General features: G+C 42.6%; 1 protein-coding gene across 3 annotated transcripts; it reads right to left on the bottom strand.

Annotated features, from left to right (window-relative positions):
• On the bottom strand, window positions 1-26,963 carry LOC118707903 (urea transporter 1). Of its 3 annotated transcripts, none has more exons than XM_045574197.1 (11): window positions 26,816-26,963; window positions 26,126-26,188; window positions 23,093-23,256; window positions 19,579-19,735; window positions 18,188-18,377; window positions 14,525-14,653; window positions 11,953-12,145; window positions 9,830-9,977; window positions 9,527-9,661; window positions 4,161-4,210; window positions 1-2,518 (listed from the first exon to the last, which is right to left on the bottom strand). In XM_045574197.1, the coding sequence occupies exons 3-11, from the start codon at window positions 23,237-23,239 to the stop codon at window positions 2,345-2,347; spliced, it is 1,323 nt and encodes a 440-aa protein (XP_045430153.1). In that variant the 5' UTR covers window positions 23,240-23,256; window positions 26,126-26,188; window positions 26,816-26,963; the 3' UTR covers window positions 1-2,344. The 3 variants fall into 3 exon arrangements, with proteins under 3 accessions (XP_045430153.1, XP_036274639.1, XP_036274638.1); XM_036418746.2 differs by lacking the exon at window positions 23,093-23,256 and adding an exon at window positions 21,145-21,232 and having other exon boundaries at window positions 26,816-26,962; XM_036418745.2 differs by lacking the exon at window positions 23,093-23,256 and having other exon boundaries at window positions 26,816-26,962.
• Between the last annotated feature and the right edge of the window lie 849 nt (window positions 26,964-27,812).

Below are 27,812 nucleotides of genomic sequence, written 5' to 3'. Positions count from 1 at the left end.
TGAGCTGTGAGTATAATTTATTCATATTCTTACAAAGAAATTTGTTATACAGACAATAGGAAAAAGTACACGTGCTCCCTAAGAAAAGGCAAACAATACTAAGATCAGGCTAATACTTAATAACAAAAATTGCTTGAGAAAATCAATACCTTTTAAATTAGACAATGTACACAGCTTTAAATTGTTCCTATTTACAAGTCTGTGTGAGCTCACGGGAGAAGGTCTGTAATTAGCACACTGGGGAGATCCATTCTGCAGATCAGCTTGGAGACATTTCAGAGGCCTCTGGTTCACTCACACCGCCCAGGCTCTTTCCTCCTGGTCATCCTTGGTCATGCTGGCCTTTAGTCCTGCACCCCCTCCCCCAAGTTTATTTCACAGATTCCCTAACCAGAGAGATTTCAGTTCAAACACTGAAAATTTGTTTTTTCCACAGGAATATACATGATGCTGCTATGACAGTTGCAAAAGGCTTTGGTCACAGGGTTTTTAAATGGGAACAATGTTTGTTTTCCTGAGAAAGGAAGAAGTGAACTCTCCCTAAAGTATTTGTAGGTTTACTTCCCTTTTTATGCATGTCTATTGATTCAGCAAACTGTATATATAAATATTTTTAAAAATATATTTTTATTGATTTCAGAGAGAAAGTAAGAGATAGAAACATCAATGATGAGAGAGAATCACTGATCAGTTGCCTTCAGCATGCCTCCACACTGGGAATTGAACAGGAAACGCGGGCATGGGCCATGAACAGAAATCGAACCATGACCTCCTAGTTCATAGGTTGACCCTCAAACACTGAGCCACACCAGCTGTATGTATATTTTGCACTGAGCACTGTCAACCCAAAGAGGGAAAATTCTTTAAGATTCCACAGTTTCTCTTTCTGCATTCTCCATACTGAAATGATACAAACTGAAGGAGAAGGGGCCTGGCAAAACATTCTACCGCCTATTTGGCTATAAAATCTTTATAGAACAGGTTAACTTTTAAAAGAAAAATGGGAGAATCCTTTAACTGGATGTCTTTTCGGTGCATTGATTTCTGAGAGAACATTTTGAATATTCAAAAAATAATAAATTTTTTAAGTCAAAATTCAACAACTTCTAAACACCCAGAAGTAATCTCACTGTACCGTTCAGTCTTTGTAACATGTAAGATATCCTCAGAGGAATTGAAAATATAATTTTAAAGGGCCCTCAGTTGTTGATGACTTAATTCTACACATTCATGACATTGACAAGATTAATTTAAGGATTATAGTAAAAATAGCTATGCTGAATATTTTATTAAACTGTAACTTTTTTAGCCCTGGCCATTGTGGCTCAGCAGGTTGGGCGTTGTGTTCAATTGTGGGTTGCCATGTTTAATTCCTGATCAGGGCACATGCCTGGGTTGTGTGTTCTCACTCCGTAGGGGGCGTGTAGGAGGCAGCCAATCAATGATTCTCTCTCATCATAGATGTCCCTATCTCTCTCTCTCCCTCTCCCTTTCTCTCTCTGAAATCAATTTTAAAAAATCTTTTTAAAAATGTAACTTTCTATACTATTTAGGAACTGGTTAAGCCAAGAACTTCTGTTATCTCATTGAAGATAAATCCATTCTCACAAGAAAAAGATAATAAAATTCCACCTAAAAAATCCCTTGCAATCTCTAAGAAAAGTAACAAAACAGAATGATGTTGACTGACAGAAATTCTTTCTCCCTAATGCAGCTCTGATAGCCTGAAAAGGAACAAACAGCGTCTGCAAGTAAAATCCACACATTGACAACACGGAGGTCGTCCTGCTGAGGAGCCGGGAGCAAGCTCAGCAATCAGCCGCCCCACCATGCTGACCACAGCTTCTAATGTGTAACTTGCATGGATTTTTCACAAGTCAAGGAGCTTATCTGAGATTTCGGGGTTGACTTCGATTTTATGACCACGAATTCCATTTCCTTAAAACTTTAGTTGGTTTACAGAGCTTAATTTTTAATACTGTTAACACCATCTAGCAAACCAAACATAAAAAAATATCAATAAATATCAATAATTAGCTCTAGTCTCAGTTCTTCCTTCTGCTGGAGCATTTTGGCTTCATAAATATATTCCAGACTTTGTGCCAATGCCCCATGAGGGATTAACATTCCATAGCCAGAGCACGTGGTTTTGATGCATCTCTTACATATTTAGGGATATCCCTGAAGTTTAAGAGAAAACTGCAGAATGAACTTAAGAACAGATAGCAGGTGGGTTAGCAGGAAAGTGGTTACTAGTGAAAAACAACAAATTGCTAAGACTGGAAGCCAACTGGGGCAGTTAGTCAGAAATGACTGTGACCATGGCTGTGGATGAAGGTCGCTCTCACAGAGGGCTATCCACCAACATTTTCTTGGCTTGCAGGTAGAAGATACGGTTTTCTTCAGGGTAAGTGACTTTACTGAGGGGCATCCTGTAGAAGCTGGGGTTTTTTGAGGTCATCAAGAGGAACAGTAGTGCGGCCAAACAGAAGGGCCAGGTGCAAGATGGCAGTCCAGCCTGAGGAGAAGAGACAAGCACGAGTTCCTTTGAGATCCTGTCAGAAAGCTAATCCACACACAGCACCACCTCTCACTCCATCCTCATTCTTCTGGGGATGGGCCTCAGGGTGGGGAGGAAGTGTGTGGGGGCATTGCTTTGAACTCTGCTTATGCCCATGCAGATTGAGTCTGAGCTCAGGGCCGTTATTAGTTGAAAGGTCATCATCCATTCTTTCAGGGGGTCAGCAACATTTCCATATTGTATCTTGTTCTCAGACATTTAGATTTCTAACACCAGATGTGAAAAGATGATACTTGGCATAGAGATGACACCTGGCAAATCCCCAATGGCTCCTGACCATTCATCACACCCACAAGGCCCAGAGTGACCTCTCTACCCATTAACTTCCACCCAGACTAGGTCTTAGACTCTACCTGCTTTCCTTCTTTTTCACTCTGTCTCCTAAATAGACTCTAAGCCCCTTGAGGGTAAGTCTCTCTCCTGTGGTGACTCATGAGATTTTGAGAATACACCACGTGCCCTATGCAAGGATCCTATGGGTATGATGGTACCTAAACCGGGCTGCACATTAGAATAATCTGGAAAGGGGGTTAAAAACACAGATGTCCAAGCACCAGGTCAGATCCACTTTATCAGGAATGCCAAGGAACTGGGCCTAAGGGTCTGTGTTTTTTTTTTTTTTTAATCTCCTTTCCCTTGCTCACACTGTTGTACAGCCTGTCCAATTCTGGTCTGTGGATCTTTGTTGGGATGGGAAGGGCCCCACAATGCTCTAATGCACTGCCTGTCATGCCTGTAATGGTGCTTTGACATTCTACCAGAAAGATACTATGTCTCCAGATTACTCTCCCAGATAAAGTCTTTATGCTGCAGTTGAGAGGACTAGTTACACTCTTGACTCATTAGCAGCCTTGACCACATCCACATTGACTGAGCTATCAGAAACTTGCTCTGCATCACCTGCAAGGGGGTGAAGAGAGAAAGTCCAGGGCACTGGGAGGTGGCAGAAGCGGGGGCGGGCGGGGGAGGGGGGTTCCTGGAACAGTTATACTGGATTCCTCAGGGAAGGGGAAAAAGAAAATCAAAGGGTCAAATAGTGCTGAAAAGAAAGGGGAGAGAGTGGCAGGGGACCCTTAATGGGCAATGGTTTTGCCTATTAATTAATTCATCGAGGACATGGGTCTAAATAAATCTTATTGATGACTGACTGGGGATTTAAAATAAGATAAGGATATGAAAAATTGTTGGCTTGATTAAAAAAAATTTGAGTCTTTAGCTAATTGTCTTTTCCTCCCTTTCCTGCTTTCTCAAGTACTACATAGTCCTGGCTTTCTGTTTCAGTAAAATATATTCTAAAGTCAACTTCCTGATGTTAGAGTCTAAACTTGGTAATATGTCACACAACCTCAATTTCACTTCCTTGAACTACGCAATCTGATATTCTTAACAAGCCTGAAACTTTAATTTGGACCCAAATTTACTGTGATGCTGGAAGGTGAGGACAGACAGGTGCAAGAAAGGGGAAGTGGTGGCTGTCACAGTCATGGATTCTGCCCTAGGACACCACCCACATCGGCTTCAGGAGGGTTTCCATATGACTGAAAGCTGACCAGTCATGCTGATGATAAAGCAAACTCACCACAGCCATCAGGTGTGACAGGCTGATTCCCAGGTAGGCGGTGAACAGGGCTACAGAAAAAGAAGAGAGAACAATGCTTGGTAGGCTTCATTTCATTGTGGGAAAGGCTGCCTTCTGGTATAAATCTCCTGGAATGTAAACATCCACATTTTGCCAGCTAGCCCAGAATCCTGGTTGCAAGTATGTGTTTGAAGTCGGCAGTTCTGGGTTTGAATCCAGACTTGACCACGTGTACAATGAAAGTTATAGGAACATTTCTCTCACAGGGCAGGTGCAAGGATGAAAGAGGTAATGCTTGGGCTTAGCACACAGTAACTACTCAATAAAGGTATCATTTCTGAGGTTACTATGTTGTTGCTGCTTTGCTGATGCTTAAGGAAAAATCCTTCCATAGCAAATAAACTTTCCTGTTATTTTATCCAGGTAGAGTTGAATTAAAATGAAACTTATGAATGTTTCTTGAAGTAATATGGTTTTTATACTGCATCTGACTGCATGTGGGATTCTCAAATTAAGTCAGTTACAAAAAAAATCATGGTATAAAAAAAAGAAGAATGTAGTAACTCAGAGATCAGAAGAAACTGAATACAAATGTGGGATTCCTCCCCAGAATAACATTTCCCCAAATACCATTAAAGCTGGCATTTAAGCCAATAAATAAATATGCTATTTTTAAATTTACTTTGAGTAAAGCATGAATGCTATTTTTAAATTTACTTTGAGTAAAGCATGAATCTTAGAGTAGGTAATCTGAGTGTATGTGTGACTTTCAATGTAAAACAGCAAAAACAAAGACCTCAACTAGCAAATAACTAATTCTTCAGTTTTGGCTGAAGAGGGGACTCAGGGAGGCTCAGGGGAGCAGCCTGAAGAATGATTTGTACACACCCTTGGGCCACCAGCACACACTGAGATATACTCACCACCTATTCTTCTTGTCTGGTGAGAAATCACACCAACTATCTTAGGGGGCAGGGCAGGAAATGGTGGGAGAAACTCTGTATTCCTCAATTCCATCCTTTTATCAATATTTTGTCTTTTTAAGTATTTTTGTTCAACAGTATACCTAATTCTTTCACATCTGAATTGTCTCATGCTAGTGGTAAAGGTTCGACTTTGGAATCAGTTTGGACTTCAGATCCAAGCTCTGCCATTTTGTTTGCTGTACAACAAATCATCCAACTTCTCAGAATCTAGTTTCATTGTTTGTAATGAGGTAACTTGGAGGTGTATTTTATAAAGAGGTGGTGAATCTCAAATGAAATCATGTATTTCCACAACAGCAGCTGTAAACTCACCCCTGTCATCACAGAACTGAGATATTGCTCTGAGCAGAAGGGTGCAACAGTGCAGGTTGAAAGGGTTTCTGTGCTTGGTTTCCATAATTTTATTCTCCCCCTCTCATTTCATTCATTCATTCATTCATTCAACAAATATTCACTGCCCCTCAGATAAGCAGTAGGGACACTCTATCCTTGCTCTCTTGAATACCAGCTCTTCTATGACACATTTCCTGAGCACATGAGACATTATCGCCATTTCTCTCCTTTTAATACCTATTGCACTTCCAAGGCACAATCTTGGTGTTCAAGTCTCATATTGAACTTGGTGTTCAACGTGATGTCCAATTCCAACTTGCTTTTCTGTCCATAGTAAGTGTCAGACTATCTAATAGCAGCTGCCCATCAACTAAGACTTGCTGAGTTGGGCTGGGAAAGCCTTCCTTAGAGGTAAGTTCTGCACATCCCAGTTTGTAGCTGATGACCCTGACAGTGTTCTGGATTGTCCAGGGAGAGAAAATGCCCTTGAGTGCTGAAGGGAAGACTAGATTTCCACTCTTCATAGACAATGTCCCTCCCAACAGACCACCATGTGTGAGTCCTACCATCATATCCTGGCCACGCAAAAGAGTTACAGAATGTGTTTACACTTTGCAATGATAAAATAACAAAACTGAGGGATTCTCTGGTTTAGAGGCAGGCAAGGCAGCATTGCAGGCTCTCTCAGGGTTTGCCAAGACTTCTTTTCTGAAAAAGCCATATAACAGGGCACCTCTGTCATAAATACCTGTTATTTATTTACCTTGGTTGACAAGGCTGAGTTTTGTTTGACAGCATCAGGGTGATGTGGGCAAGCTGAAACTTGCAATGGCATTTTACATGGGATATTTGCTTTATAAGAGGGGCTGGATGTCCGTCTCAAAACTTAATGTCTAAAATGAAAAACACTGAGAGTACCCAGTGTGATGAAACAGACACCTTTACACACTGTTGGTGGCAGAGGAAATTGATATGGCTTTTGCAGGATGAATTTGGCATCCATTTAAATTAAAATCAGCAGAGCTGGAATTTTGGCACCAGTGTGTGGGCTCTTAACTGATTTAATATACTGCCTTAACCATAATGCTAAACTAGTAAAGAAAATCTGATCTACTCAAAGGAAGGTAGGCATGGTAGGCAAAATCCCCAAAGATGTCTCCGTCTTAATCCCCAGGACCTGTGAGTGTATTACCTTACATGGCAAAGGGACTTTGCAGCCGTGACTAAGAAATCTTGATATAGGGAGATTACCCGGGGGTCATCCAAATGGACCCAATGTAATCACAAGGTCCTGATAAGAGGGAAGCAAAAAAGTTCTATCCAGGCAGTAGGATGATGAATGATCCCGGTTTGCTTTATACTCCTCTGTATTGATAGAACTTTTGTCAGTTTTATTTTGTTCAATTAGCCAGTGTTACTTCTATAATAAAGAAAATAATGAAGATATTCCTGCTTTGGGGAAATGCACCCTCAAATATCTTTGGTTTTACCTCTTTCCATAGTCTGTCAAGACCTCATCCACAACTCTTGTGATCAAAACAGTTTCTGCTTGACCTTTAAGGATGGGCTCCTGCTGTCCCCGTGCTGGTCCTGACCACCCTCTCCACCAACAGGAATTTATCCTCCCTGTTCTTAGAACTTATGGAAAAGCCAGCTTCTCTAGGAGGTGCGTCTCAATGATTCTAAACTGTAGTGTTCCCCTAAGAATCTTGCACTGTAGATGTCTCCTTGTTCTATTATAAATGTCATATGGGCTCCTGTGGGCTTTCTCTCTTACTCATCTGGCTTCTACCCTTAACTGCAACACTCTGTGAGCAAGAACTACCTGGAATCTAAAGCTTCTAAATCCCCAGGTCTTATAAGTACTATTGGGACTGTATCATGAGTGTTTAATATGTATTTGCTGCCAACACAGAAAAATAAAGGTAGGCACTCCAAATAAAGCTTTGAAACCTCAAACTAATCTCAGAAGAAAGATTCTAACCCTGCTAAGCTCAAGTGGCCATATAATCTGTTGCCCTAAGCTTATAAACAAGTATGGGAGAATGAGCAAAAAGTTTTGAAAGGGTTATTAGGGAAAATAGCTGTGTGACTACAAAATGACATATAAGTGGCCACTTGAGTTTTGTTATCCTTTCTGCAGCACCAGGAAATCAAAATTGCATGAGGCCTTGGAAAACCTTGGTCCTATCCCACCCTCTGCCCAATGCAGAAATTCATTCTAAATCCTGCCTAACATGAGGTCTGATCATTTTAAAAATATATTTTATTGATTTTGTACAGAGAGGAAGGGAGAGAGATAGAGAGTTAGAAACATCGATGAGAGAGAGTCATCGATCAGCTGCCTCTTGCACACCCCTTACTGGGGATATGCCCACAACCAAGGTACATGCCCTTGACTGGAATCGAACCCGGGACCCTTCAGTCCCCAAGCTGACGCTTTATCCATTGAGCCAAACCGGTTTCGGCAAGGTCTGCCATTTTAGTAATGACACCTTGGATTGCTTAATCTGGTGATAAACTGGCTGTAGACAAATATTCCCATTAGATTTGAAGTAATTTCTGCACATTCCACTATCCTTGCACCCCTTTGTCCCCTAGGGAGTGTCATTCCCTTCAGTCTAGCACAGCGATTTTCAACTGCTGTCCGTGACACATTGGTGTGCTGCAAGAGTGTTTAAAACATGCAACAGTGTCAGGGACACTGATCTCTTTTCTCTTAGATTAAAAAAAAATATATATATATATATATATTTTTAATTAATTAATTAATTAATTAATTAATTTTTTACATAGAGGAAGGGAGAGACATAGAAATAGAGAGCTAGAAACATCAGTGAGAAAGAAACATCAATCAGCTGCCTCCTGCCTCCTCGAACCTGGGACCTTTTAGTCTGCAGGCCGATGCTCTATCCACTGAGCCAAACCAGTTTTGGCTCTCTTAGATTGTTAAATTTTAAAAAATGACAACAGCCAACACATCTGGTGTGAAGGAATCAAAGCCATACCTATTGCTTTTGTTAGATCAGCAATATATATATTTCGGTGTGACACAGAATTTTAATAATTACTTTGTGTGCCATGAGATGAAAAAAATTGAAAACCGCTGGTTCTAGCACATTATCTACAGTGTTTTTACTTGTGTTGAATTAGGAACATCAGATGCTGTGGGAAAATAAGCATCCCTCCCAATGGCCTGAGAAGTTCATTAGCTTTTCAAATCGAAATCACTGGAATATGTTTTCACCTAAGGCCTGGTCTTAATGCTTCAACCTGGTTGTTAGCCAATGTGGATTCTGGGTTTGCATTTACTCGGCCTCCTCCTGCCCCATTGACTGGATATCTTTTGGCTTTAGTTCCCCAACAATAAAATTAGAAGGAAGGAATGGCGATCTCCAGAGCCCCTTCTAGCTCTGTGGGCTAAGTCTGGCTACAATGCAGGGATCAGAAAGAGTTAATACTGCAGTTCTCACAATGTGGCCCTCAGAGAACCAGCACCAGTTCCAACTTACACTTGTTTTAGAAATGCAAACTCCTTCCTCCACCTCTAACAAATGAGCTAGGGTCTGCGGGTGGGCCCAGCGGTCTGCATTTTAACAAGCCTCCCAGGTAGTTCTGATGCACACTCAAGCTTGAGAAGAGCTGGATTAAGGTGATCCTCCAAAGGCCACACAAAATTCTACCTGAGTCACCAGGGGAAATGGCTCCATATTTAGCTTGAGTTATTTCCTTTTTGTTTCTTGGGTCAAATGATTAGTATGAAGAACAGAGGACAAGTTGAGTTTCTATGCCCCAATATACACATAGGATAAAATGGATAGTACCTTTCAACAGGCTCTCCTGTTTCATAACCACCTAGCTGGGCAGAGCCGACTGGAATGCTCCCAGACAGGGGATGTTACTCGCCCAGGTCACACACTTAGATGGCACAAGTCCCAAACAAGAACTCCAGCTCTAGTGTATCGTGCAGTCCTTTTGTACTGTTTGTCCTGGATTTTGACCTCATAGTCGCCAGCACCCCTCCTCCAAGATGCACGGGATACTTACCACAGGCGAGAGCCAGGAGGTGGGTTTGCCAGGTGAGCGCCATGAACATCCCTCCAATTGCAATGCAGGACAGAGAGCTGTTGAAACCCCAGAGTCCAAAGTAGATATTCTCAAATGGAGCCGAAAGGCTGAGCGCTGTTAGATAAGACAGGAGCAGTCAGAGCAGCAGACGCAAGGCAGGGTGCTCTGGAAGGGGCCTAGGGTGGAGGCAGCAACTGACAATTATTGGAAGGAGAGAAAGGTCTGGAGTGCAGAAGGTGCCTGAACACCAGGGGGGAGGAGGTGCTCTCCATGCCTGCTCACCTGCTGCTATTCCTATTGCCGACCCGATGGCAGCATGCAGGCACATGAGTGGGGAGGAAAGTAGGATGGCACACAGGAAAATGAGCCCTGTCCACAGATTGTCACAGCCGTATATCTGACCAACACCCACAGGCAGGGATTTCAGTAGCTGTAAAAATAATTTAGGAAATAAAGTCATTAAAATAACTGGACAGAAACCCATAGGACATCCACAAACATATATGAAGCAATTTTAGATTTAGTGTATCTAATCTTTTGATATAAGTGTCATTAATTAAAAAAAAAATCTCCTTCTCTCTTTACAGAAAAATCTCAGTCCTATTTCTGCTTTATTCCCAGAGGTACACCAGCCCTTCCCTGGTGTACTCAAAGCCTTCTCAGCACCTCCCTCTACTCCCTGTTCTCATGCCTGCACAGACATGTGGCCTTGGTAACTGTGGTGCCACTGTCCCACTATGAGGATCTCCCACGGCTCCCCATAAGGATGGCAGGGACCACCACTTATACATCTACTGCTTTCAACTGTCCATACATGCTGGGGCCAATCCATCCATGCGTCTCTATAGCCCATAGAAATAGTATTGTTCCCATGCAATCTGGCCATTAATGAAGTCAGGTGATCTTATCCACAATTTAGAAGCAGGTCTATACTGTGAATTTGATTCTACCCTAAGTTGGACCCTAAATTCTTCCTGCCCATGCTGGATTTTCACGTCTACATGAGATCATTTCCTGTTTCTTCTAGACCGGAGAATGTGACCTAGGCACATCCAGCAGAACTACCCCTCAGGTAGCCAGGGGCGTGGAGAATGGGTGAGGTGGGAAATAAGTGCTGTTGCAGACAAGACCCCCATAACCCCCAGTCAGCACTGTTCGACAGAGCTTTGCATAATCTTGGAATATTCTGTATCTCTTTTGTCCAATACACGTGTCTACCAAGCACCTGAAATGTGGCTAGTGAGGCAAAGGAGCACAATTGTAATCTTACATTTTAATTAATTTTACATTTAAGTTAAAATACCTACATGGGGCTAACAGCTGCTATACTAGACAGTGTGATTATAGATCAATCAATGAATATTATAATATCATTTTTAATGGGAGCTATAATATATTTTTAAAATTTTCCTTCTGAGTTATTTCCAAATGCTCCCATTCATTTTCTGAGCAAGAAACTAAAGGAAAGGCTATATAAGCTTCTCACATGTTTTGATCGCCCAGCCCAGAAGATAGCAAAAGATGTTTTATAACCTCACAGTGGGAAAGTGAGTTTTTTGCACGTGAGAAAAAGCAGGGTTTCTTTGATTTTCAAGTGTTCTCTTTCTTTAAATAATCATGAAAACAAAGATATTTATTAAATAAATACCAATAGGAAGAGCTGGAACTTTATTTGGGTTAACCAGGTGTTTAAAAATGCTGTTCTCTCTATGCACATCTGTAAAGAGGTACACAGTATACAGCCTTCAGAGTGATTCTCAAACTCTGGCCCACAGCATAAATATTTGAGGGCTTGCTATACAGGTTCCCAGGCCACACCACCAGAGATGATTATTTAGGAAGTCTGAGTTGGTGCTTATATTGGTACTTAGAAAACAATGATTCTGATGCCTACTGAAGCTTGGGGACCCAGAATTATTATTCTTTGTGAGATTGAACATAAGAAAAGCAGCACAGAGAGGTTGTATGGTGGGTAAAACAGTAAGCATCCAGTCTTTTTGGCAGGTCATGGAGGGCTTAGCCCCAGGTGGAGTGCCTGCATACGTGGCTAGCCTACATCTCACCCATCCAAACAAGGGCCAAGGTTGCAATAGAGTGTGTGATTTCCAGTGGCACTATGTTCTGGAATTAGCATTGCAGATCTTAGGGAAAGTTAGCTTTGAGCAAATAGTTATTAAACAACAACAACAACAACAACAACAACAAAAAACAACACCCCAACAACAAACCCTTAGAGCCCCAAACTTTGGAGAAGAACAAATGCTTTAGCTAGCAAAATGAAGACAGGAAGCCTCCCCCACCCCAACTGAGTCTCTATAAGGCTGGGAAGCCCATGGAAGAGTAACCAGGAGGATGATGGCTGTCTTCCAGAGCCAGGAGGAATGCAAAGAGATTGTGTATCTTACCTGCAGGCCACTGAGGTCAGACCAGGTGACATTGGGAACCGAGGTAATGGGTTTGAACAATATGATTGGGAAGAACGGATTGTAATGTCCTGTGGCTGAAAGGTACATGGTCAATGCCATATTGAAGGGCAGGGTGAATATAGGAAGGTCCCATTTGCTGAACACGGAGCTCAACCCACTTGAGAAAATTGGACTAAAAACAAAAACAGAACAGAATGGAAGAATATGCATGTGGCAGCCAATGTTGACAAACTGAATCTCTTTACTAGGGATATATTTTGAATATGCCCCTAAAATGCTGTCTTGGAAAATCTTTCACAGGCAAAACAAACAAAACAAAACAAAATCTGAACACACTTGAGATATATCCTATCAAAGGATAATTCTTACATAAAGTAAAAAAAAGTAAACTCATAGTTTCTTTGGCTTTTGAAAAATTACATCTGGAGTTGCTTACAGTGAGCTATAATATAAACCTTTAGATTTCAAAAATATTTTTCTAGTATTTAAGACATATGAAATAAAATATTACTTATACAGGTAAAGCTGCATGTGTGACCTACTTGATAACATGCCCTTCCCTCCCCCTGTTGTCTGTATCTCCACAAGTCTTTAGTGTATGTATTTTTAAAAAGATAAACCATTATCTAAGGGAGGATACAGGTGATGTGAGCTGGATGAAGAAGGTCTTAAACTCAGGGGGACAGAGTTTTAGGTCCTTGAGCAGTTGAACTTTGTGACCTTGGGCAAGGCACTGCTTATTCCTCAGGGTCTTTGACTGTAAGGGGGTTGAATTAGTTGGTCTCTGGGACTCTTTTGCACTCACTTGTTGACTTACTCAAAGTGCCATCCCTTTAAGATCAGAACTTCAGATTTCATGGTTTGTGGGAGGGTGTGTGGTAAGCACCCACAGGCAATGACTCTTGCCTTTGAACCTGTTCTTCAGAGCAGTCTGGGAGTTACTTCCTGGGCAGGTGGGCTTTGCTGGCAGGTTCTCTTCCATACACCTGCAGGTGCAGCCCAGGTGGGTGGCTCTCCTGCAGACACTGTCCATAGTGGACTTTACTTCTCACCTGTGTAGCTATTAGTATTTTATATTCTAAATATGCTACAGTAAGAAGGAAATGTTTGCTTCCGAAAAAAATAAAAAGGATTTAGGACACTGTCAGCATAGAAGCTAATTTGAAGAATTCAGTTTTTGTTTTTGTTTTTTAAGGAATTTTCCCCTCATTCCACTATGATGCTGACACCACTCCTCAATAAATATTTTTTGAAGGGAGTGGGGCAGGTGGCTAAGGGGTGTTCAAAGAGGCACAGTGATTCTCAAAGTGGGATCCCTGGATTGGCCATATCAGCATTATCCAGGAACTTGTTAGAAATACAAATTTTCTGCCTGCCCAGTTGTGCATTGATCCATGAACTAGGAGGTCAAGGTTCAATGCTGGGGTTTCAGGCTTGATTCCCAGTAAAGGGGTACAGGAGGCAGCCAATCAATGATCCTCTCTCAGCATTGATGCTTCTCTCTCTCTCTCTCTCTCTCTCTCTCTCTCTCTCTCTCTCTCTCTCTCTCTCTCTCTCTCTTTCTCTCTCCCTCTCTTTTTCCCTCTTTTTCTCTCCCCCTTTCCTCTCTGAAATCAGTAAAACCATATTTAAAAAAAAAAAAAAAGGAACGCGAATTCTCAGTCCCATCCAAGGTGAACTGATTCAAGACCTCTGGGGATGGGAGCCACAGTCTGTTTCAGCAGGCCCTGCAGGGCATTCTGGTTGTGTGCAGGTTGAGGACCATTGATGCAGCCAGAGGCTCTCAACGTTGGTTGGACTTTAGAAACTTCTGGGGCTTTTAAAACTCCCAATGCCCAGGCAACATCCCAATTAAGATTGATTACATCAGAATATTGGGGAGAGGGGAGAGGTGGTATGAAGGCCATATACCGTATTTTTCGGACCATAAGACGCACCAGTTTTTAGAGAAGGGAAATGAAGAAAAAAAGATTCTGAAACAAATAGTGTCCTAAAATATTTTATGTGCATTAAAACCCAACATCACAGTCATAAACACGTGTAATCAACCCTGTAAAGTAAACAGCAGCATTTAGAACCATTTTAGAGCCGGGCAAGCACACAGAGACCACACAGAGCCGGGCAAGTAAAAAAACTTTTTTTTTAAAGTATATGTGTAGGCTATATTTGGACCATAAGACGCAGGGACTTTTGCCCCCCACTTCTGGGGGAAAATAAGTGTGTCTTATGGTCCAAAAAATACGGTATATATCAGCGTTTTTATTGTTTCCTTTTTCCAATAGACATTACCCAAATCTAAATTTTTAAAATGATTTCTCTAGAAGTTGCATCATATACATAACATGAAATTTACCATGTAACCATTTTAAAGTGTGCCCTTATGGAGCACTAAGTACACTCACATTGCTGTACAACCAGCACCACCATCTATTCTCAGAACATTTTCCATCTTGCAAAACAGAAGCCCTGTACCCATTAGCAGTAACTCCCCAGTCCCACACACACCCCTATAATTTTTACAAAAGCATTTAGAAGACCAGTTACAACTTACCAAGTCATGGACATCACTGAGACAGGGAATAGCAGCCACCAGAAATAATCCCCATTGTTGGAAAAGATCGCCATGAGTATCCCCACGAGGGTGGCGTTGTAGCCATGCAGCCCATTTGCGATTGCTGACCTGCAGGTGAGAGCACAGCGTGGACATTTTCCAGGTGGACGTTGGCTGGGTTTGCACATGTGACACTTGTAAATTCCAGGTCATATTCACATGAGAAAATTCGATTATATTTAGAAATCTATTCCCAAGTCTATAGAAGCTGAATACTACTAACAATGTGAAAAGTTACAAATGCACACTTAGAACAGCCCCCTACAGAGGCATCAGAGCTAACTATGTGCCAACCCGGGTTTGTTTCCTTTAGCCTTTTCTGCGGGAAGTTATTATTTCTTAGAAATCATTGAGGGCCTCTGACTTGAATAAAGCTTTCAGATAAAACTGTTTTTGAAATCTGATTTTCTTGGTCAGGCGTAAGATTCTTGAAATGTAAATTCACTTTCACGGTGTCCTTGGTTTTACCATTTACCATATATTTTATCACCCTGTGCTTCTGTTTTGTTGTCTCCAAACACACATTTCTAAGTTAGTGCAAAGAAAGACAACTACTTTTACTTGGCAAAGTACTCCATTTAATTTGGTGCATATTTAACACTTAATTCTTTCCTGGGGCTCTTTTTGCTTCTGAGCATTTAACCACACCTCCTTTTTATTCTTCCATTCCAGACCCCATATTGTATTTCCCCCCTTACTATTATTACCTCTCACAGAAATGGCCATGTAGACGAAAAAGGGGCCACACACTAAACCTGAGAAGCTTAGGGGAGGTCTGTCTGGGGGAGGGAGGGATGCCTACAAACTTGGCCACATACTAAACCTCATAGGATGGTCTGAAATGAAAACTTTCTAACTAAAAGCAGTTCCAAGTCAGGTGGTCATGCCCTAGGGAGGTGTGCTTCTCTAACAAAGTTCAATCTTGACCTTAACTGAGCCTGTCTATAGTCTTTTTTGGATCTGCAATAACACACCCCTGGAATGTCAGGGTAATTTTCTTTTTTCCAAACCCCTCAGGGCACAAATACGGTACTACACTAGAGCAGAGACCTCAAATTCCCTCATTGTTATTATCATGTTATACTATACCCACCCAAATAAAAGAAATATGTATCTTTGTGCGTTCACCACCCCAAGTCATGTCATTTTCCATCACCATTTACCCCCTTTACCTTCTTCTGCCTCCCCTCACCCTCATTTTCCTCTGGTAATGACCATACTGTTGTCTATGATGTGTTGTTTTTTTTCTTAATCCTTTCCTTTTTTTTTTTTACTTAGCCCCCTACCTTCTCCCTGTTGATAGTCTGTTTCTATTTTGTTAGTTTGTTCTGTCATTAGATTCCACATATAAGCAAAATCACACAGCACCCATCCCCATCTGACTGACCCGCCCCACCCAGCACAATGCTCTCCAGGCCCATTTGTGCATCTGCAAAAAGGCCAGATTTCCTTTCTGTCCACAGTAAAGCAGCGTTCCCTGGTGTAAATGCACCAAGCTTTCTTATCCACTCATCTACTGACCGACACTTGGTAACCTCACTTCTACTCCTGGTCAAAATGGTTCCCATGTTATCTCTGGGAACTCAAAGCCATTGGCAGCACCTGGCACCATGAAGGGCCTGGCATTCAAGGTCGAATGAGCCACAGGTGTGAAGATCATGGAGCGAGTGGGTGAGATCAAATGCGGGGCCTGAGGGGGAGGTGACACAGCCAGTGAGCCACACTCTTGGGTGGCAGAGGATCGCGTGAGAGCTCCTTGGCTTGTTGGTAACTGAAGCCGGAGGCAACGGTGATCAGCAAGATGATGTCATGCTGAGTGAGAGCATTAGAAGAAGGACTCCCTGTTCAAAAGTCCTTTGTTTACCTTTAATAGTACCCCAGGCCATTTGGGAGGTGATGCACTTTGTATTGATTTAACCCAGGAAGCGATAACGCCCTTCACAATTGGGACTAACATGATGCCACTGGAGAACTAATGCAAAGACATATCATCTCAACAACTGACTTTCAGAATGAATGCTTTAGTTCGGTCAACAAATTTAATGGCAATGCCTACAAGTTGTGGTACAAGCTGGTTAAAGCAACAAGAAAATGGATATTCACTTAAAACAGAGGATTGGTGTTTTAATGCTGTCCTTTGAGGGACAGGGTGAAGAAAAGATATTTGTAAACTAGCACGTGTAAATATGCCTGGTCTTCTAAAATACACCTGATAAGGAACTTTCACTAGAGCCAAGCAATGCAGGAACCTTTGCTATGGCATAGTCTGAGACCACACCTCCAAAGTGGAAAAACCATTTCTTGACATGCACTGGGAAAGGGTTTAACCTAAGATATTAAATCACCTTCTACACATAACAAATCAGGCTCTTTGCAGCTGATGCAAAAGTGGAGCATTTGCTGACTCTCTCTCCAAGAATCTTCTTAGGCAACGCACAGTAAGAGCTATAAGAGCTTAGTTGTGTAATGACAACCCACGAGGGATTATTCACTGACTTTAAACACCGGGAAGACCTGCAGCCTCACTGGAGGAACGAGTTAATCAGGAGTGTTCTATACCCCTGATGGGTGTCAGCTCATTATTTCTCCTCCTCCTCCTTCTTCTTCTTCTTCTTCTTCTTCTTCTTCTTCTTCTTCTTCTTCTTCTTCTTCTTCTTCTTCTTCTTCTTCTTCTTCTTCTTCTTCTTCTTCTTCTTCTCCTTCTCCTTCTCCTCCTCCTCTCCTTCTCCTTTCCTTCTCTCTCCTTTCTCCTTCTCCTTCCCTTCTCCTTCTCCTTTTCTCTTCTTCTTCTTCTTCCTCCTCTCCTCCTACTCCTCCTCCTCCTCCTCCTCTTCCTCCTCCTCCTCCTCCTCCTTCTCCTCCTCCTTCCTCCTCCTCCTCCTCCTCCTCCTCATTCTTTTTCTTCCTTCTCCTTCTCCCCCTTTCCTTCTTCATTCTCATCTTCAATATTTTAATCACATTTAATTTAGTAGTTCTATTGTAAAATGATATTAAGACCGTTCATCAGAAAAATGTGATCACATATCAATGTATTTTCAAATAGGATGATTTCCTTATGTTTATTGCTTTTAAAAATGCCATAAAACATCTTAACCACTTGACAGTGCACTTTATAAAGTGGATGCTATTTCTAACCGAGCACACAGTTCAGAAGATATCCTAACACTACAGTCAGGCTTGCTGACTTGGAATTTGTGGTTATTCATCTCTCTAGAATCTGAGCAGAATGAATTTACTGAACGAACCATGGACTAAAGATATAAAGGGGATTATTAAGCCAATAAGCTTTTCATGCATTTTTGCCCAAACAACAAAAAAATGTTGATGATAAATAATTGATCGATTATTAAAGAAGATCCCTTTAGAACCTCTCCTGGGATTTACTTGTAGCTTAGTTCTGGTTAGCTTGTACTGCTATGAGAATTTGGCATTGTCCAGACTGGCTACTTATTCAAGTGCCACGAATAATATGACCTTTCAGTAAAAGCAAATATAAAGAGTTCTATGGAATAAAGGTTGTTTCTCCTGGGAGGGGTGGGGCTTTGTTAGGGCTACTCCTGTGTCCTCAGAAGTGAGAAGAGTGGCTTGGATGGATGCACCTACCTGTCCTGACTGAGCATCAGGGCTGTCAGGGTGGAGACCGCAGTTGCTATGAAGCCATTGAGAGCCCACCAGGGGTTCTGGACCAGGAGTCCCACCAGAATCAGGATTCCACTGATGGAGTTGTTGACAAGTGTCACCTGGGATATGCCCCGAAGAATCCAGTCGAAGAACTGGAGCACTAGGGGTTTGTCTGTAAAAGACGATGAGGGCAGAGCTAGGAAAGCAGTGAGGAGCCCCAAGTTTAGGCCCCCCTTGAGCAAAATCATCAAAACCCCCTCTGGTAAAGGTGAAACTTTAAAAAAATATTCTTTGAGCAATTTCTCTTTAGTGGCACCCATATCTCTAAGCATCCAATTTCTTTATGCTCAACCCACACTGCCCCTAGTAGAATCTCAGCTCCAGAAAGTGTCAAATGCACTTAATTCACCATGCGTACAGGTACAGACTTTTAAGTCAAAGGACTGAATTACCAATAGTAAGACTTTAAATTTTAGGTGCTGAAACAATAAAATGGAGCCGGTTGTCTTCCTCTGATAGGAGCAAGATCCTGGCCTTGGCCACTGTCTCCATAAAAAAAAAAAAGTTTGAAGAGGCTTGCAGATTAAAAGATAAAAAGTTTAAAAATGGGGAGGGAAGAGATAGAAAGTAGGTGAATACAGTCAAACCTTGGTTCTTAAACTTAATTCATTTTGGAAGGCTATTCAAGAAGTGATTTGTTTGAAAACGGAATCATTTTTCCCCCATTCGAAATAATGTAAATTGAATTAATCCATCTCAGACTCCCAAATGACTTACAGTTTTAACCTTTCTTACATACAGTGCATGTCTAATGTATTGTTTAATCTATAGATGAACATTTCTTAAATGTATCGAAGTGTCCCCTTTAGCCTGAAAGGAATCACTTACAGCTCCCAGCGCTGTCTTTCAGGGGTGCAGGTCTTTGCTTGTTCACATGTCGTTCACATATCACTGCCTCCGAACTGCGGTCACTGGCTAAGTGCTTGTTATTTATCCAAATCAACAACAGTTTTTCTGCCCCTTCAATTGCCTGTGATCATAGTTTGTTTCACACCCTTAGCAACGTTAGCACTCTTGATGGCCTCTTTATGTTTTAAAACTGTGCTAGTGATTGATTTTCACCAGCAACAAAAGCATTCTCTTCTTTGTCTGTTGCCTGAGAGACGCTGAAAGGGTTGTCAGGTCCAAAACCAAAGCTTGGTTCTACGACAACCAAGACATCCCCCCCACCCCCACCCGCCCCGAACAACTTGGTCGAGACTGAGATTCGAGAACCGAGTTTTGACTGTATAACTAAAGAGATGAGTTGAAGAATCAGCGATTTCTTTCAAAGCCACTTCTCACATCTCTCCAAGGGATGGGAGCAAAAATACCTTTAAGCCAGTTGGCAAATTCTCTCATGTCACCAGTGACATAGGCAAGAGCCTTGGGAAGGCGCCTTCTCCTTCGCGACGGTGAGGTGAGGTTTTGACCCCGGTCCTCCTTAACCATACTGGGACTGTCCTCCATGGCTATCTCTTCCTCTGGCCCCTTGAGGAAAGAACAGAGCTCATTAACACCCACATGCAGGCTTCTCCAGGCTGGTCAGCATAGGGCCTGATCACAGTAGCCACAGGGGATGAGGTTAAACACATTATTTCATCTGGACCGTGACATCTCATGATACTAAGAAAGCACCCTTTTCCTCTTGAAATATCCTCATGGAGATGATTGCCCAAAACCAAATTCCATCCTACTTTGTGATTACTGTCTTTGATGCTACCATGAGAAGGTTCTGGTCTTTATTTTCATAAGGTTCTGTTTCTAATTCAACAAACATTTATTGAGTGTCTCTCTCCTGCACTCAAAGATGTCTTTCAGCCTCCTGGAAAAGGCTGGAAAATAGTTAATGTCAACATAACAAGGCAAACAGTAATGTAGAAAGAGCTAACAACACATGCTGTCAATTAAAGGAGCCAGTTATCAGATTACAAAATGGTGCTCACTGATGCAGACCAATCAGCAGCTTTCTAAGACCAACAGTCTTTTAAAATTAAAACTTAATTTTATTGAAAAAGGCTTTATGTTTAAAAGTTTGAAGATAAGGGAAATTTTAAAAGCAGTTTGTGTGTGTTAGCACTGCCTAAGAAACCCGGTCACACACATGCTTCAAATTCAAAGATTACTTGAATATGCCCAGCTGGAGTGGCTCAGTGGTTGAGCATCAGCCTATGAACCAGGAGGTCAGGTTCATTACTGGTCAGGGCACTTGCCTGGGTTGCAGGCTGGGTCCCGAGTCGAGGATGGGCAGGAGCAGCTGATCAATGATACTCTCTCATCATTGATGCTTCTATCTCTCTCTCCCTCTCTCTTCCTCTGTGAGATTAATTATATATACTATGTCCTCACACCAGACAACCACTTTAGATATTCCTTATTTTTGGAATTTGTTATTTAAGTGTTTTAAAACAGGCAAGAATAACATTACACAAAGGTATAGGAAATAGGTAGAGTGGGAGTGGACCACACTGTGGAAAACCAAGGAGTTGTAACCTAAAAATTGTACACTAGAAGGATGTCCCAGGTGTAATTATAGTAAACATGCTTCAGAAAAACAACAACAACATCGCTATGACTTGTGTTCACTCTGAGGTTCTTCCCTTCCTATGATTAGTGTGAATGAGAAAGCTCCGACATCACCAGAATATGATACTCTGCAGACAGAACTGGTTTCATGGTAGACACAAAAGAATACCAATGATGCCATCTCAGAGGTAGGCAAAGGGAGAAGACAATGGCACAACCACCTAGAGCATGCAAGAAAGGCCAAGAGCACAATCAGGTTAGTGTGAAGTAGGTGAACACCAAAACCAGAAGGCATAACGGGGGAATGTTGAAGCCACAGGCACATAAGACACAACCACAGAAATACCAAAGCCCATGTAGATAAGCCAGCTCACCTTCTACCTGTGGCCAGGCTGTGAATCAGGGGTTCTCATGGCTATTTTTGGTCCCTTCATTGTTCCATTTACCATGGCCAACAAAGAGCTATTAATAGATAGAAAAGTTATGCTTTGTTTTTCTTCAATCCGGACTCTAGTTTTGCCTTCTATTAACCCTAACATGGAAATCAATGTGGGTAACTGACTTACTATTATGTAACAATCCTATTTGAATTGTGTTATTTCACTGTTTCACTAACCATCCTCCTTTCAAAAAATGGTGAACCATTGATAGTAACACAAAGTAGAAGGTATTTATGGAACACATTCCAGATTAAGCTTATTTTGTTTTGGCAAAATACTGTTAGATTCTTGCACACCTGAGACTTTCAATGAATCTTAGCATTAAGAATCTCTTCAATTGAAAACTGCTGGAGGTTAGGAGCCAAATTAAAGTCTATAAGGAGTTCACTGGCCCCATAGTTAAACATGTAAAACTGAATTAGTAAGCAATTATAAGCAATTGTCTTTTATTTCATAATCTAAGTGATGGCTACCACTTATTTTCAGATATCTCCTGCTTTAAATCTCATTACCGAAAATATTGCTTGGTAAGCCCTTCCCCAGCTACATGACTTGTTTTAAAAGCCAGGCCCAGTTATCGAAGGCATTAGCCTTCTGCCTGGGCAGCCACAGGAGGCTCAGATCCAACTGCCCCGAGTTTCTCAGATCAGCACAGAAGGAAAACATTAGAGAGGCATTTTCCATCGAGAACAGAAACGAGTGGGTATATATGGGTTATTCTGGGGTGAACAAATTCATGTTCTCAAAATTTCCAGCCCACATTTATTTATTTTAGAAGGTTTTAAATACACCATCGCCTCGGAGATGTTGGAGATACAGATATGAAACTTGATAGCATAACTGGCCAGACGTGATCAGGAACCTGAATGGCCTGAGTTTCCTGCGGAGCCACCCCAAGGCAAAGACTGAATTTTCATCTCAATCCGCAGCCCGCCATCAAGAAGGCTTATTGCCATTTGTCTCTCCGGGGTCCACGCGTGGCATGCGTGGTAGGGCCTCCATGTCTTGGACACAGGAGTCTTCACCTGAGTTGAGCAGACAGCTGCTGCTGATTGGGAGCCAAAGGACCATTTGTTCGGAACTACGAAAAGGTTCTGGAGCCCCGGGGAGCCCTGACTATTTGCTCTGGAACTCAGGCATGAGCACTGGTTATGAGAAGCCTGTAGCTTAAAGGCTGCAGTTCATTTTACAAGTTTATCACCCTAGACCTGAGGTTGGCAAACTGCAGCTCGCGAACCACATGCGGCTCTTTGGCCCCTTGAGTGTGGCTCTTCCACAAAATACCATGGTCTGGGTGAGTCTATTTTGAAGAAGTGGCATTAGAAGAAATTTAAGTTTAAAAAATTTGGCTCTCAAAAGAAATTTCAATCGTTGTACTGTTGATATTTGGCTCTGTTGACTAATATGAGTTTGCCGACCACTGCCCTAGACTCTATGCATCTACTTAGGGAGCTTTAAGAATCCACACAGCCTACTATTAATAGTACCTGGAAAGGCAATGGAAAGCAATGGAGCAAGGATCATCCACTGATGCTCCAACTTCTCAAATCTAACTAAGTAGGCCATTAACCTTTGCCAAAAAGCAGGGCAAGAAAATGCATGCAAGAAACCCTATTAAAATAGAAGCAAGATAAGAACCCCAGACTAGTTTTTCCCAGCTTTTCCATCCTTATCCAAACCCAGCAGCTCACCCATCCAGCCTCTGAACCATGAAAAGTGCCCCGTGAGTTTCTGGACTCAGTCCCGTGCCCATCCGGGCAGCCCAAGCCGTGCTCTCAGCAGAGCGTGAGGACTCCACTTCCCAGGCTCCACTCAGGAAAGACGCAGGAGCGCAGATGCCAAGGCTCCCGGAGACAGAGGCCGCGGGAGGAAGCATACCTACCTGTTCCGGTGGCCCTCGGGCAAGGGCCAGCTTTAGCCGGGAGAAGCCTCCACGCATTGCCTCACCAGCTTTATTTCCAAAAGGGTTCCTCCAAAGAGGAACCGAAGAGGCGTCCCCAGCGCCGCCAATCAAAGACCGTCCATTCATCCTCCTTCCTCTCCACTCTCCATAGAGGACAAAGGGCAAAAAATACAAGAATCAGCAGGATACGGGCCTTGGCAGGTGAACTGCGAGCTGGAGGGAGGCAGGAGCATGCCCGGTGTGCTCCCGGGTGGAAGAGGTGTGGCCCCGACTGAGACTTTTAACGGAGAGGGCCCATTTCTCCATCAACCAAGTGCTCCCTCAGCAAAGAGAGACCGTGAACTGACCACAGACACCCAATGTTCATGTTCCATTGCTTAGAACGAAACAAACACAAACAGTTAAAACCGGTTTGGCTCAGTGGATAGAGCATCGAATTGAAAGGTCCCAGGTTCGATTCCGGTCAAGGGCATGTACCTTGGTTGCGGGCACATCCACCGTAGGAGATGTGCAGGAGGCAGCTGGTCGATATTTCTCTTTCATCGTTGTTTCTAGCTCTCTATCCCTCTCCCTTCCTTTCTGTAAAAAATCAATGAAAATTAAAAAAAGAAACACACACAAACAAACCAAAAATGGTGGCAAACTGTTCTACAAAGACAGTGACACAGAGACCTTGCTGTGCTGCGCTCTCCCACTCCCAGGAGGCTGGCAGACCTGCAGCTGCTCCAGCGGGAGGGGTGGGCTTCAGCTCTGAAATGCTGCTTCAGGGCAAATGCGTAGGACTCCATCCTGGAGACAGAGGCCCAGGCACCTGTTTCCTCAGTCTTGTTCTTTACAAATGTAGGAAGAAGACGTGGTGCGGACTCTGATTTTCTGTAATAAGATACTGGCTACACTTAACCGCACAGAGAAAGCCCAGTCTAAGAGAATGCTAAATGACATCCCCCCCACCCCCACCTTGTATCTGAATAACAATTGTTAAATAGGGGACATCATCTTGTTCATAATAAACAATTCTTATTGAATTCTACAAGTGTGGCAGCTTTATATTTATTTATTTATTTATTTATTTATTTTTAAAATATATTTTATTGATTTTGTACAGAGAGGAAGGGAGAGAGATAGAGAGTTAGAAACATCGATGAGAGTCATCTATCAGCTGCCTCTTGTACACCCCCTACTGGGGATATGCCCGCAACCAAGGTATATGCCCTTGACCAGAATCAAATGCGGGAACTTTCAGTCCCCAAGCCTATGCTCTATTCATTGAACCAAACCAGTTTCGGCTGTATTTATTTTTTTAAACTTCCATTGCATCCAAGGAGATAATTCTTCCCTTAGTAGTTCTAGAAAAGTTGTATGCGTGGCATTTTTTTTTCTCTCTCCCTCCTCTTTAATTTTACTTTCTTCTACTGTCTCAGGATGAAACTCGAGAACTTATATTTTATTAGAGTCATTCAGAACAATCTCCAGTTGTGGGATAGATCCCTGTCATGGCTTAGGAAATAACTGTGCGCATGTGTGTTTATCTGTGGTTAAACCATCTAGTTCGTTAAGTACCAAACTGATGTGTCTAATGGTTACATTATATTGTACATATTTTCATTTGAGAAAGAGCAATGGTGAGACTCATCTCATATAAAAATAAAGAAGAAAAAAAAAAAGGAAAGAAAGAGATAACAGAAACCGCCACATTTCATCAGAGTAGATGCTTAGCCCTCCTGCCCCTGCAGGGTTCCTGCCTTCCCCCCACTACCAAAGTCAGACACATCTTGGAGAATCACATCCTTTGAGCTCAACATCAGTATTTTCTTCGAACCAAGAGACGGTAACATGTAAGAGCTAGGTGGGGTTTTAGAGAGTGCGTAGTTCAAGCCTTCGTTTTATAGAAGAGAAAACTGAGGCTCTGAGTGGGGACCATCCAAGTTCACTCAGCAGAGTCAGTCTTCAGGAAGAGGAAAACCTTGGTGGCTCTCTGTCTTTCATTTTGGAGCATATTAGCACGACCCAAGATTCCATTCAAGTCAACAACCAGAGAACAGCTTCGGAAAGCAGCCTGCAGCAGGCACTAGGGCGCGGTGGGGTAGGAGACTCAGCCTGTCTCCAGGGCTGCCTTGAAATAACTCTGAGATAGAGGGAGGTTGAACAATGACAAAAGGCTCGGCCACCCCCAGTTTTACCCTGTGCCCTGGCAGGAACCAGTGACTGTTCTGATAAATAAACATCTCCCCGGGCCTCAAAGTAAGCCTCATTCTCCTGCATCACTGACACATCCACACCAAGTCCTGTGTGTGCTGAGCTTAAAGGCCCGAGAATTTTCTGGAAACTGCTTTCTGGCGGGAGTCAGAAAGCCTAGGTCACTAGTGAAACAAAACAGTGCTCATCATTCAATATAAGGCAACATCAGAATTTCAATCCAACCAACACTCCCTATTTTATTATACAAAATAAAACTCGTCCTATTGCCAGCATATGTTAGAAATTTGTGCAACTAGTGAGACCCAAAAGTCTTTAATTTTCTATGTCTCAAGTACAGGCATAACTTGGAAATATTGCAGGTTTGGTTCCAAACCACTGCAATAAAGTGAACAGCTTAACAAAGCAAGTTGCACATTTTTTTTTTTTTGCTTTCCCAGTGCACATAGAAGTTATGCTTACACCATACTGTAGTCTATTAAGTGTGTAATAGCGTTATGTCTAAAAACGCAATGTACACACTGTAATTAAGAACAATTAATTGCTAAAAAATTGCTAATGTTGAATATGAACCTTCAGTGAGACATAATCTATTTTCTAGTGGAGAGTCTTACCTTAAATTTGTTAACCACCCACCCCCTCGGCCCCCAATTTACACAAGCACAATAAAGCGAAGTGCAGTAAAACGAGGTATGCTGGTATCACTTTAAAAAAACAGTACAAAGTTTTGGATATGGATACAGAAGAAAAAATTTAAGTATACAGGCTCTTCCATTTTAAAGACAAGTTCAACACTGACATTTAGTTGGTACTTACAATCCTCTTTATTTTAGGTAGTTTTGATATTAAGTGGTGGGAGGTGCTCAGTTGTCCTGAAAGCTGCAAGCAGAAACAAAGAGAATGCTGTCAGTTATTGCTGCCTCCTGATTAAAACGCCTTTCTCTTGGGGCACGCTACTCCTAGCAGCCTGGAGGTCTGAATTCCACAGCAGAAAGTGCAGCTGCAAGGGACTTGCCAAATGCAGGGCTTCCGTGAGCCAGCGCGCTCTCCTGAAGCTGAGCACTCCCCCTGTAGCAGGACAGCACATGCCGGAAGATCCATAAAACCAGATTAGAAAGGGCCATCGCCAGGGGCCCACTTTTTTTTGGAGTCAGTTATGCCTCCATCTTCGTTATTTCCAGAACCCAGCCCGAAATGCCCATTCAGTGGTGATGGACTCCCTCAGCATGTCCTGGAGACACCTTGCTGCAGACCCTCTTCCACGGCGGAGTGCTCAGCTTCAGAGACCATAAGCAAAGGCATGGCTTCCAAGCTTCCAGGGAGAGGCCTGGGGCTTCGGGAAGCTGCTTTCTAGTCTAGCCAAAACTCTGACTTTGCTGTTTCTACCCAGTTCCAGACTCTCTGAAACATTTCTCCATTCAAACAAAGAAAGGGGAAAAGGAGCGAATTTTAAAGCGAACCGAGCACTCAACAGAAGTGAATAGAAGAAATAAGGAGGGTACTCACACTCCAGCTGGCTTCCCAGGCCAGAAGGCACTGGCTGATAAAGCCCGGCAGGCCAGGCTCTGCTGAAGGGAGGGCGCTTAGGAGGAGGCAGTGCTGGGAGGGAGGCACCCAACCGTTTTATAGTCAGAACCCCACTCGGCTCTCTCCTCCCACTTCAGGCACCAGTGCCAAAGCAATTGCTGAGAGACTGGTCCCCTGTCTTGTACCTGATCTCTCTCTCTCTCTCTCTCTCTCTCTCTCTCTCTCTCTCTCTCTCTCTCTCTCTCTCTCTCTCTCTCTCTCTCCTCTCATATCTGGTGTCAACATCTTTGCTATCCTTTCTATGACATTCCGAGGTCTTTGCTCAGCCATAATCCTACTCAAATTCATCTTTTCTTTCTCCATGCCGTTTCCCGTAGCTCCTACCCTCACCATGAAATATGTTTGGGAAAGTTTGTAACTAAAAAGCGTAAAAAGAGTATCACTTTAAAAACCAAGGGAGCAGGTTGCTATGCAATGGACTCTGGAGCAAAGTGACTGCACCTGGGGATAGGGAGAGTTTTCTCTGAGACGGGACACAGCTTCTGCACAGGTGTAAGAACCCAGCAAGGTCTGAGGGACGTGGTGCGGGGTACAAGGGGTAGACAATTTGTTTTTTTGGAAATCAAGCTGCCCTTTCCCCAGTGAGGAGAAAAAAAAATACAAATGTTTTCCTGGACTGCCTCTCTATCTACCAGTAGGTGAGAATCCCAAGACAAATCCCACTGCCCTTTAAAAGTCCAGACGCTATATGGTCAGCAGCATCGTGGTAAGTGCACACGGTGACAGATGATTACCAGAACCAGTGGGGTGAACACATTGTAAGGTCCGAAACTGTTGCATCACGTATTGTACACGTGGAACTAGTACTACCCATATAAGATTGTATACAGACTATACTTAAATAACAATAAATTTTAAAACAGTCCAGAGGCAAACATTCCGTAGCAGAGGAATCTAAAATTGAAGTAAAAAAAAA

This window comes from Pipistrellus kuhlii, unplaced genomic scaffold (assembly GCF_014108245.1).
Source record: "Pipistrellus kuhlii isolate mPipKuh1 unplaced genomic scaffold, mPipKuh1.p scaffold_m20_p_6, whole genome shotgun sequence".
Classification (NCBI taxonomy): domain Eukaryota; kingdom Metazoa; phylum Chordata; class Mammalia; order Chiroptera; family Vespertilionidae; genus Pipistrellus; species Pipistrellus kuhlii.
Note: the sequence above shows the minus strand (reverse complement) of the source record. Positions and strands in the feature narration are given on the sequence as shown.

Bases quoted from the DNA above. Each gene is read 5' to 3' on its own strand.
- LOC118707903 (XM_045574197.1), bottom strand. From the start codon at position 23,239: ATGAATGGACGGTCTTTGATTGGCGGCGCTGGGGACGCCTCTTCGGTT. The intron at 19,736-23,092 runs GTAGGTATGCTT...TCTTTCCTCAAG, and splicing joins CCCGAGGGCCACCGGAACAG to GGGCCAGAGGAAGAGATAGC. The intron at 2,519-4,160 runs GTGAGTTTGCTT...TCTTCTCCTCAG, and splicing joins TGTCACACCTGATGGCTGTG to GCTGGACTGCCATCTTGCAC.